The following is a 12,432-nucleotide window of genomic DNA, read 5'->3' on the forward strand; positions in this document are numbered from 1 at the left end:
AGATTTGGGTCTTGTTACTTGTTTGTTTATAATATTCTCAAAGAGGGATGAAATTTCACTGTGCTTTGTGAGGAGAGATTTTATGGACGATTCAAACTCTCCCTCTTAAGCTTCCCTCTCTAGTTACTCTCTTCTCTGTCTATAGGCTTTCTAATTATAAGTATCTCTTTGATCCATAGAAGTTGCATCTTTTTATTTGAGGGATTATGTTAATCTGATTCGAGTTTTGAGACTAAAATGTACGGTTTTGTATTGATTTGAAGCTATTAATTTAGCTTCTCGTTCGTTATTTATATTTTGGGAGATTGGAAGACAAAGAAGCTAAAACTGTACCAAACTACTCGAGTCATTAATTTTTGAAGCTTTTTTATTCAATAATTCTTTTTGGGGCTTGATTATTGCATTTTTAATGTGCTCTTTTGCGCAAAAATAATCTGTGATTTTACCTTATAATTTGTTTTTACGAAATCAGAAATGACAAAACCAAAGGCTTTTGTTGTGCCACCAAAACCCGGAAATTCAACATCAAATTTCTCTAGGAGTTTTCCGAGGATCAATATGCCTGGTAATATACAATTCCCGTTGGGCATATGTGTTTGTTCACCAGTTCCTGACTTTGTATTGGTCTTTGTGGATTAGCAGAGTTCATTTTGCTGGCCTCAACGTTGTTCTATCACGGACCAAGGAATAGTCACAACACCTAGTATTGTGGGATTCTTGGTGTCTTGAAAATGCAAATCAAGACGAACTGAGGAAGGCTTATAAAGGAACTGCTATAATGGGTCATCCAACAAATATGAAGATCCTGATAAGACAGGTTCTTGCAATCGTATCTTGTTGTTGAATATTATGCTATAGGCTATGCGTCACTCATTCTACCATGTAAAAACTTCTGGATTTGGTAGTATCATGTCTGTATTAATGCATTTTTTTTTTTTTTTTTAATGTATAAGTTGCTACAGTCACCTACTTTGAATGCTTAAACTAGTTGATGTTGACCAGTCCAGAGTGCCTATATGGCATGGTGCTTCAATTATGCCATGGTTTGGAATGAATATATGCTGTTGAGGTTGTTTTTCATTTTCCAGAAAGCTCTGAGATTCAACTTTAAATGCTTAAACACTTGACTTTAGATGCACCTAATTAATCGAGTTTCCATTGTGCTATAGTTTTGAATGGATATGTTTTCTCATGACGGTTGGATCTTAATTTTCTGAATGCTCGAGATTGATCAATTTGTTAATACCAAAGGTCAGATTCACAGATGGTATTCTTTCCATACTAAAATTTTTTTTCTGCTCTTTTTCCAGCATATATTTTTACTAGAATTAAGAACTTTTTTGTTTCTACAATATTATGCCCATTTGGAACTCTCATCTTGGACTATGATAACATTGTCAGATTCCCTAGAAAATGCTCAGGTCGATCTGGCTGCTCTGACTGGTTTCATTTGGCCGTGATTCCAAACTTGGGAGTGTTATTTCTCTTTTCTTCCTTCTTCTTCTAGTTTGTTTTTGTTCAAGATTTGGGTCAACGTAGTTGCGGAAATTGTGAGTTAAATTGAAAAGATGCCCAGCAAAAACAACCCTTGTTTGTCTAGTTGATGTTGAGCAGTCCAGAGTGCCTTTATGGCACGGTGTTTCAATTATGCCATGGTTTGGAATGAATATATGCTGTTGAGGTTTTTTTTCAATTTCCAGGAAGGTCTGAGATTGAACTTTGAATGCTTGAACACTTGACTTTAAATGCACCTAATTAATCGAGTTTCCGTTGTGCTATAGTTTTGAATGCATATGTTTTCTCATGATGCTTGGATCTTAATTTTCAGAATGCTTAAGATTGATCAATTTGTTAATACCAAAGTTCAGCTTCATAGATGATATTGTTTCCATCCTAAAAATTTTTATCTGCTCTTTTTCCAGGATATATTTTTACTAACTAAGAACTTTTTTGTTTCTCTCATCTTGGACTATAGTAACATTGTCAGATTCCATAGAAAATGCTCAGGTCGATCTAACAATTTTGGTAATTCTGTTGTGTTAAATGTCAATCCCTAAATACAAAATACTTGGTCAAGCATTGGCAAAAATTCAGTTCACACTCTTTTCTATCAGCAATTTAAATGTGATCAGTGCTGCCTTGTCAACTGGAAATGAAAGGATATATAAGCATTCTGGTGAGTGGTTTCAGGCTTGAATGCTCTTTCCATCAGTAGAGATTCAAGTAATCAACTTGTTGATGTTGTTCAACATACAGAACTTTTTACAAACTTCTACTCTCAGTGTCTAGTGGATAGACAAAGAAGAGAATATCTGCAACTAGTAACTCTTGTATCTTCCTGGATCTTATACCCTTCTCCTGAATGCTGATTTGAATTTTTTTTTTCCCCCACAAAAAGGGCTTTTTACTGAAAATGTTTTCTTTAATAAATAATCTGTTAGTGAGTGAAACTTATTGCACATATCAAATTATAATATGTGGGTGGGCATAGACATGGGATGAATTTCTGTTCTCTGTCTTGCATCGCTCTCCCTTTTTAACCCTTATTAGGTGTTTGTATTATGAATCAGTTCTAGGAGTTGACTCAAACTTATATGGTTCTTAGCGGTCCAGAGCATAGACAGATTTATGATCAATGTGTTGAAGTTTCATGTAGAGAAAGGATGAGCTAGAATCTCTCGGAATCCTTTTAATATGTTTGACTCATTGATATATACAAACCAAAAATAAAAAATCTCAATTTGGTATGGTAAAGCTCAATTTAAAGATATCTTTGCAACTTGTTTTTGCTTTGTCTGAATTTCTAATGGAGTTTACTTCTTGTTTTATGCAGGATCCTACTGGAGCTCAGTCCTGTGAGAGAAAGAAGCAACAGCTGTCTAAGAAACTTATATTATGTAATCAAGTCATTCCCCCCCAACCCAATGCCACTGTCTTCGCCGAAAAACAAACTGCTTCTCATCCCAAATCAAGGTGATTGTCTATGCCCCAAGGTAACTCCACATCTTGGTTGTACAGCCCTTATTACTCTGAGAGGATATAAGGTCTGTGTGAATGAAGTGGATGGAATTTTCAGTATATACAAATGTATACTCTGTGCTTAAATGCTTTTTTGGTTCATTGCGGGAGTAAGTGCAAGTCGTATTGCAGTTGTATGTGCAGTACATAGATGATAATGTCTTTTGATGGTATATCAATTTCTTGATGCAGCTCATTTTATTTTAACCTTAAGGTTCAGCTCCTTCAGCTATTTATAATATATTGATGACCATTTTCTGGTCCTGAAAGTAAACTCTAATATAGTAACCTTGCTGTAAGGGTTAGACCTCTTTGATTGGAATGTCAATAAGACTAGATATTTTTTTCAGATGGGATTAGATTAGATATGATTGAATCGTATGGTGTTTTTATCTTGATATGATCTGCTATTGAATGGAATTGTATTGATATGATCATGCATTTGAAATAATATCGAGGGTCATTTCAGCGTAAAATCTGCCTATCTGATTGTAAATCACAATGCAAAATAATTATAGAGTGCAGACATGTATTATTATTTAAGTTGTATTGTTCGGATGCACGACATAAGCATTGTGTGTAAATCTATAAGAGATCCTACCCGTGACAATAATGCCGAAGCATGGTTCCTGTTTTAAGCCTTGTGTAATCTAAAAGAGATTCTATGCTTGACAGTAATGCCAAAACGGGGATCCCATTTTACCATCATATTACATTTGTATGTAGCTGGTTCATTTGTAATGTATTAGGAAAATTACAATTACCAATAAACTTCTACAAAAGGGCTGTAAAAAAGAGTAAAAAGACCAGCAAATAAAGCTAGAACTTCTCAACAATTCTTCTTCCTTTAATTTCTTAAATTGTTCCTCTGTGTTCAGTTTTTAGACAACTTTTCAGATTGTTTTCTTCAGGTCTTCAGCTCCACTCCTCTCTCTTTTCCTGGAAATTGTTTGTGTATTTGTGTTGTGAAGTTGCTGAACAAATCAGCCAATAGTAACTCTGCATCTTGGTTCTACAGCCCTAATTACTCTTGAGAAGATATAAGGTCTGGTGTGAATGAAGTGGATGGAATTTTTCAGTATTAACATATGTTTACTTTGTGCTTAAAATGCTGTTTGGCTCATTGTTGGTGCAAGTTGTAAATGCAGCTGTACAGGCAGTACATAGATAATATAATTTTTCTTTTGATGGTATATCAATTTCCTTGAAGCAACTCATTTCATCTTAATTTCTAGTTTCAGCTACTCGAGTTATTTATATTGATGGCAATTTTCTGGTTCTGAATGCCAACTCTTCTAATTTGGTTACTCTGTAGTAACCTTGTTGTAAGGGTTAGACAGAAATAATAATAACCTCTGATTGGATAGTCAATATGACTATATAATTATTTGGGATGGGATTGGGATTGGGATTGGGATTTGGGAATGTAGATTAGATATGATATGATCGAGTTGTATGCAATACTTTCTTTATATTATGATGTGCTATTGAATGGAATTATCATAATGTGGTCATGCAGTTGATATGATATGAGGATCCTTTTTGGCTGTGTAATTTGCTTATCTTACAGTAAATCAGTAAATCACAATGCAAAATTGTTGTAGAGTGCAGATATGTATTATTATTGAAGTTATATCGTTTGGATGCACAGCTTAAGCATTGTGTTTAAATCTAAAAGAGATTCTACCCTGGACTATAATGTAGAAGCACGGTCCTGTTTTAAGCTTTAAAAGAGATTATGCTTTTGACTGTAATGCCAATACAAGGATCCCATCTTACATATTGCATTGCATTTGTCGAAAAAATTGTTGTGCATACAAATTGATGTGATCCTATTGTAAGACCGCTTCATATATATTCTGGCTTTTGCTTTTCCAACATTAATATTACATTAATTTGTATAATTATGCTAGTTTCATGCAAAATATTCGTGTTGTGCCATAAATCCAAGCTGCGCTTGTTTTGGTAGAGGTTAATTTGAGGTAGTTCTGAGTCTTGTTGATTTTGGTTGATGATGGAGACAAAAATGGTGGGAGTAGATGTAGTAATAGCAGAATGGAAAGGATAAAAAAGTATGGCATCTTTGAAAATTGGAATAGAAGAAGCTGGCAAGCTGCATAGAACCATCCCAAGACTTCACATTGGGTCTGGATAACAGCAGAGAGAAGACCACAAAATTTAGCGGGGGTGGGAAAAGTTTCCTCAAATCAATTGAGTCGTTCATTAATTTATGAGATTGACTGTTGTGCTTAATCTGAATGAGGAGTGCAAGCAATCATCGCCTGCGCACGCACTCGCGAGCCTCTTCTTATGCCACCTGTCTGCTTTCATTTTCTGTGGAGTCGAGACATATTGACAAATTGTCTTAACTTTCAGTCATTTTCTTTTGCAGGTGATATTTCAATAACCTACAACCATTGTCAAGGGGTGGGAAAAACGGGTTAACCGAACCGGTTTTAGTCATTTTTTAAATCGAGCTGAAAATCGGTTCAAGCAAAAATTCAAACCGAAATTGGACCGAATTAATGCTTGAACCAGTTTTAAACCGAACTGAATAACCGATTCGAAAAACCAGTTGACCGAATTAATGCTTGAACCAGTTTTAAACCGAACTGAATAACCGATTTGAAAAACCAGTTAACAGAATTAATGCTTGAACTAGTTTTATTTGTTTTCTATTTATTAGTATTTTATAATTTTAAATGTGATAAAGTCTTCTTATTCATCTGCTTCATGTTTTGTAACATCTGGAATGATTGAAAAATTGTAGTTATACTTCTTCAAGAAAGCATTTAGAAATAAGATTTTAATAATTTTTTATTTTATTATGATTGCTTAAAATTATTTTATATTTAATATGGTTGGAGAATAGCATAATATGATTATTATTATTATTATTTTTTGATATAATTATGATAGTTTTGTAGTGGATAAGGTATTTGTGGAATAAAATTTTAAAACTAATCAAAATACTCTAATTTTGGGTGTTTTATAAATCTCTTAAAAATATACTATACTAATTTTGAGGGTTTTCGAGTTAGTTAATTAAAATCAGTACATAAAAAATCTAATAAGTAATGTTTTAAAACACTTTAAAATTATTCTAATTAAAAACTCTTCAAAACTAATGAAAAAAAACTCCTATGGAGGTCCTGAAGCACCACGAGGGATCAATAATGTGGGCCGTCAAATCACTTGAGATAAGAGAAAAGTATCCTCCAGAAACTGATATTGCAGACCCATGCTTTGAAGATTAAAAAGCTGCTAAATTTGAGAGTATGAACCGGAAGAAAGTTAAAGACTTAAGAGTAAACAAAAGCAAGAAAGACTTTAAAGTGGAACTGAAGAGAGAAAATGGGACACAATGTTACTTGTTTGTCAACAGATTTATATGTAGAAGACTCAAGATTTAGTATAATTTTGTGAAGATTCTGCGTTTATGAGACTTGAAGGGAAGTGGGTTTAGAAGAGAACGTGATTTGGAGGAAAATGAGACCTTAATAATCGAAGGAAAGTGACACGAGTAGAGAATGTTTCGAAGAAGAAGATAAACATGTGTAAATGCAAAGATCTTGGAGGTTGGTCGACAGCGGCGCAGCAAGCAAAAATGAAAAAGGCTTAGGGAAAACTTAGGTTTAGTGTTTTTAGTCTATTTCATGGTTTTAAAACCTGGCCTGCCCGGCAGGTTGAGCTGGTTGGACCAGGACTCGGGGCCTTCTTCGGGTTGGGTTACCCTTTCGGTCGTTTCAAGTTTAAAATCTATCAAACATACCCTTGATTAATATACATTAGTACCTAAAGGTTTGAAATCCAACAAACACATCCTCTGGCCAAATACAAATTGGCGATGACCTCCCCTTTTCCGATGACCTCCACCTTCCCTTGTTGTCGGAAACCACCTTCTGACTTTCTTCGGAGTCGTGACACTTCATCTCCCGCCGCCACACAATGTTTCATTGTCCAACAATTTTTCTTCCATTTCCCTGCATCGATCGTGCCTTCTCCGACATCGATAAGCCTCCTTAGCCACCAATCTACCTTCTCCCAAGCTCCCTTGCCGTCGTTTACGAAGATCCACAGTCATCTCGCCCAAAAAAGCCATCGCGACCGTTTGACTTCCACCACCGATTTGCCATTTTTCGACGATGCCTTAACTTGCCAATGCCGATTTGTCCTCCCCATCACCCGATCTACTCTCCCTAGAGTGTAGTCGCCACTCACCCAATAGATCGCTGATTTGATTTGGCCAAGGGTTGTCTTTGCTAGATTTCAAACCTATAAGGTCTGATGGTATTAATTAGGGGTGTGTTTACTAGATTTTAAACTTGTCAAACCATTGGTAAACTGCTAGTTAAACCAGTTAACCTGTGACCTGGTCGCCTGAACAGGTCATTCCCTGTGTCGGTTTTAAAACCTTGATCTATTTGGCCATCCGGGGATTTTAAAATATTATTTTAAATAACTGGTTTATATATCCAGATTCAGTTAATCGGTTATGAGATATTGTTTAATCGAAACCGAACTAGTTATTCAATTTTTTCATTTTGGAAAATCGAAACCAAACCGGTTGAAAAAAAAAACCAAATTTTTGGTCCGGTTTTTTGGTTCAGTTTGGTTTTTGGGTTTTTTTTTTCCCACCTTTGTCATTCCCTTGTGATTTGTGGATAATTGGTCTTTATAAGAGGTTGACGTGGGATGACGGGGAAATGCTATAAATAAAGAATAAAGATTGGTTCACAATTTAATCTTACAAACTTTCTCTCACAATTCCGATGTGACAGCTTGCAATTCATCAGTTCGCAAATGGGCAGGTGGGACTCATAGCGAGCAGGCTAGACCAATTTTCGAGCTGACCAATTGCGAGCTGTTACGTCAGAGTTGTGAGATTGGATTGTAAGTGTAATATTATCCATAAATAAAAGCTTCTCATCTCAACTCTCTTTATTTTGCCCCTTTTTAGTCCCTCTTAGTTTACTTTATTGCAATTACACTATTAAAATTATAACAATTTCACATTCTAGAATAATAACAAATTAACAATAACAAAACGGTCACCGTACTCTTCCCAAAACTTATAATCGATTAGCAATAAATATTAATGATTTATTCAAAATATCTTTTCTACCTCTTGAATTAATACATTTAACTAACATAAATGTTATTCGGGGTGGTAACCAAGGTTCTAAAAGCCTGATCGGGCTTTGACCCAATCAAAGGCCCAATTCCGAGGTTGATCGGTTAGTTTGACCGATTACGTCAACAACAAAAATATTTTTACATATTTTAAATTAGTTAGTCCCTCAAATTTTAATATATGGCAAAAATACCCATTTTTAACTAGTCCCTAAAATTTATTGCAAAAATGCCCCAAAAATTTAATTAGTCCCTAAAATTTTGAAATGTTGAAAAAACACACTTAGAGAATTACAAGTTAGTCCCTATAGGTCTGAAATATAGCAAAAAAAACCTCTGGAACTCAAACTGGACTGAAGAGGCTGCCGTCGGACCGGTCCAGGTTTCAGAATAGTAGTACATTTTAGTTTCCCAAATCCGAGAGGGAAAACAACCTTGGAGTGGCAATGTAATAAATTCTTATAAATAAAAGTACAAAAAAAATAAAAAACTCATTGATGGGTAAATAAACTGTGCAAACTCTTGAAAAAGCAAAATGAAAATACAATGGCCAGACCTTCACCATTTAAAACAGTCTCTACCAAATAAAACTCATTTCATATCGCTGCAAAAAACCTGACATTACATTGCATTTGTTCTTTGAAACAAGACCAAAAATCAGCATTCCCCAGTCCATGAAATCGAATGAATCTTATGTAATAATGTATATTTCATATAAAGTAAGTTCAGTAATGAATCAATTAGACCATATCATCAAAATCATCTTTTCATGATATATTCCTATTGCGAGCGACGCTCATCTACGTTGGTGTATGTTGTCGATTAGTTGACAAAGCAGATTGGTGGGAGATCAAGTGAGCTCCAAAGTGACAGTTCTCCTTCAATATTGCTTGAACTGATAACTTCCTCCTTGTTCTCTTCTTCTTCCTCTTTCTTCTCTTGAATTTCATCCTCTTCCATTAACTTGTTCTTGTTACAAGCATTTTGAAGTTTTGTTACTTGTTCTGATTTGCCTTTCCCATTCACATTCACTGATCCCAGCTTCAATTTCAAGCACTCTGTGATGCCATTGAAGGCATACAAAGAAGCTGAGAATTTCCTCTCATATTTCATTCTCTTCATTGCAGCTCTCAGCATTGATGGCTCATCTGCATAATTCTCTCCGGCTTCCATTGGCTCCTCTATGTCTTCTGCCATCTCAAATGGAGAATAGAAACTCGAAGAGTCAACGTCGTCGAGGAAATGAAAGTCGATAGGCTCAACTTCATTATATTCTTCTTGTTCTTGATATAATTCGCCGTCAGCACTGGAACATTGGCCTGCATAGTCTTCTTCTTTTTCAGTCAAACAAGACTCGAAACTGTTTGTCATCGAATCAAGAGTACTTCCATTAGTGGTAATGATATTATCATTGGTGTAATAATCTTCAGGATCGTTAAGAAAATCAGTGAACTGTGAACCGTTGAAATGCTCAGCTGCAACTGCTTGTTCTTGTTTATTATTACTATACTCCTCTACTTGATGAAGCTGATTTTCTTGCGGATTCACAGGCGAAGAAATCGACGCAGAAGAGGCTGAATTGTTCTTCGCTTTGAGTCTTTGAAGAAGAAGGTTTGTGATCTTTGAGGGAAGAGCCGGAGTTGCATAAGTTGATGGTGAACAAGGCCAGAAGTTTGTCCTTGTATTGGCTCCCCTTAGCAGGCAGGCAGCTTCATCATAGGCCCTTGCAGCTTCCTCAGCTGTGTCAAAAGTCCCCAACCACACTCTTATCTTCTGTATGGTGTCCTTGATTTCAGCAACCCATCGGCCCGACGGCCGCTGCCGGACGCCCACAAATCGCTTTCGAGCACGCCTTGCTCCTCCCAATGCGGCGGCCACTGCAGCCTCCTTCACCATCTCATCCCAACTCATGTTTCCTTCCATATTACTATTAATTTTCTCTTCCACCACCGCTCCTTCATCACAAGCCTTTCTCTTCCTTGCCATTTAGTGTTGTTGTTTTTAATACTTGGTAAAAGATTGTTCTAAGATTTTGGTTTTTGATGGGTCTAATTTGTTTAAGTTGTTTGTGTTGAGTGTGGGGGGGTTTTTATACATGGAGAGAGTGGAGATTCTTTCAAAGAAATGAGACATTTGAAAGGGTCTTAATGCTTGTTCATACCCTCTTGTTAGTTTATTAATTTGAGCTCTATATCAAACCATATGGAACTGGATTTGATGAGTGTTGGCTTGACCTAGCCAGAGGGTATTTTTCTATCAAGGTATTTTATTTATTATATGATTGAATATGTCATTTTTTATTCTCTTTCTTCCTCCACTTTAGACAATATTTTATGATAACATTATGAAACTAATATATATGCCTGTGTCTTCGAGCATCAAGGAAACAAGCATAGAAGTCATCACTATCTTGAAAGAGACTATTTATATGAATATCCAAAAAAATAATCATGCATTATTTAACTACCCAAAACTGTGAGCTGAACCAGGCAGATTTACAGCATTTAGAGAGGGAATGTTTCTGTTTTTTGCATTTAAAAACTGTAGTTTTCTAAAGGCTTATTGAGAAAATGGGGTGCCATCAAATTAATTACATTTAATCGGACAGACTAGCGCAATAACCCACCACTATGAATTAACTTGAGATCGTACGCCTATCCACACTATCCTTAATCCGCCCTAACCATCTGGACTACCCACGGATTGGTTAATTTCATTTACTCATATATAGTATATTGATTAATTTCATAAGGCAAACAGTATGTTTACTCATATTGAGTACATTGAATCATTAGATGAAAATGAACGGTTATTAAAAAGAAACATATGCAACCACTTTATCTTTATTTAATATTAATTTCATAGTATGATACTATATAAACATTATATCTTGTTTAACAACTAAGCATACTTTAGAGTTTTGATGGAATTCGATGCATTAGTACTGTTGATACAGTTGTTCCCGAACATTGTAGAATGATTTTTCAGGAAAAAATGATATGGGTATCGAATGTGTTACTCACTTTATCATTATAATACCATATAAACAACGGCAAAAATAATTTGTTTTGACTTAAATTATCATAAACGTCATCCTGTTTATGAAAATTCTGATAATTTTTTCTTATTCGAGATTTTTACTCTGAGAATTATTTTTCTTTTGATAAATATCTAAAGAAGATGCCGTCTAGATTGAGACAAATGGTATATAAGTTACCATAACCATTTGGTTTGATGGAATAACTAAAAGAACTACAAGGGCAAAATCTAATTTCTTTACAATGTCAAAGGAAACTTACAATTGAGTCACTTTCTTAAGCTAGAATAAGGTCAGGAGAATTACTTTGGGTAAGTAGCCAAACAAGCCAAGAGTGTCGATTTTTCCAAAGCTTAAAATTAAAAAAAGAATATATTTCATCACTTTGGTTGCTCCATTGAATTATCCAGTCATCTTCTCTTCTCTCAAAATATCTTGATTTTGTTTTATGGGGTTTTGGTTGCAAATCTCTTGCAAAATATTTTAGTTAAAGCAATTAATTTTATTTTCTGGAAATTATAAAAAAAAGGGGATGTTTTGAAGTGCTTTTTCCATATTATTTTAAGGGCTTTTTACTTGATAATTGTTTTTTTTTTTTTTCAGGAAGTACTCTTTTTATCCAAAATAAATATTTTAATTTAAAAAAAAAGAATTAATAATTATAAAAATATCTGGGATCAAAGCAATAACTCAATGAAACTTCAAAGAAAGCTCCCGTTTGGAAACAAAATCACAAGAAAAGCAAAAACAAGAAAATAATTTTTTTATTATAAAGTAGTACTGCAATTAGATCCCTTTTAAGCGGGGATTGTACGATCATAATTTAAGGGAAAAAAAAAAACTAAATAAAAACTATTTCGAATGACGACAATTTTTACCTTTTTGTGTTTGTTTGTTTTTTTTTTAATTAATTTATGTCATTGAACTTAACTAAACACTAATCACACTTTCAAAAGAGTGCTAATCACTAAATTAAAAGGCAATCTGTCCCTCACATGAGACAATTAAAGAGAATTTAATCATAAAAACAAAAAGATTGATTGGTTATTGGAGATTTTAAACAAAAGAAAAGCCAAGCTCGATCATCCACTGGGATGATAATACAATAAAATTTGTCTCCACTTAATGTAATTGAGAGTTGAGACAACACTTAAAGAGTGATTAGTGTTTAGTTAGTGACCCATAATATTATTTGTTGATAACTTAATTAATCACAATATTGTAACTCAAATTTTATTAAAATT

The 12,432-nt window shown here is 34.5% G+C and overlaps 1 protein-coding gene and 1 long non-coding RNA gene across 3 annotated transcripts; one reads left to right on the plus strand and one right to left on the minus strand.

The window, feature by feature from the left end:
• Nucleotides 1–440: 440 nt before the first annotated feature.
• LOC116112016 lies at nt 441–3,367 on the plus strand. Of its 2 annotated transcripts, XR_004125159.1 has the most exons (3): nt 441–565; nt 643–817; nt 2,834–3,367. It is a non-coding gene; the product is annotated as an uncharacterized LOC116112016 (long non-coding RNA). The 2 variants fall into 2 exon arrangements; XR_004125158.1 differs by having other exon boundaries at nt 441–817.
• Nucleotides 3,368–8,862: 5,495 nt separating this feature from the next.
• Nucleotides 8,863–10,242, minus strand: LOC116112211 (ethylene-responsive transcription factor ERN1-like). Its single transcript, XM_031398386.1, has one exon. It carries the CDS (start codon nt 10,135–10,137, stop codon nt 8,974–8,976), a length of 1,164 nt encoding a protein of 387 aa, XP_031254246.1. The 5' UTR covers nt 10,138–10,242; the 3' UTR covers nt 8,863–8,973.
• Nucleotides 10,243–12,432: the final 2,190 nt, after the last annotated feature.

Source organism: Pistacia vera, unplaced genomic scaffold (assembly GCF_008641045.1).
Source record: "Pistacia vera cultivar Batoury unplaced genomic scaffold, PisVer_v2 Contig656, whole genome shotgun sequence".
NCBI lineage: Eukaryota > Viridiplantae > Streptophyta > Magnoliopsida > Sapindales > Anacardiaceae > Pistacia > Pistacia vera.

Bases quoted from the DNA above. Each gene is read 5' to 3' on its own strand.
- LOC116112211 (XM_031398386.1), bottom strand. From the start codon at position 10,137: ATGGCAAGGAAGAGAAAGGCTTGTGATGAAGGAGCGGTGGTGGAAGAG.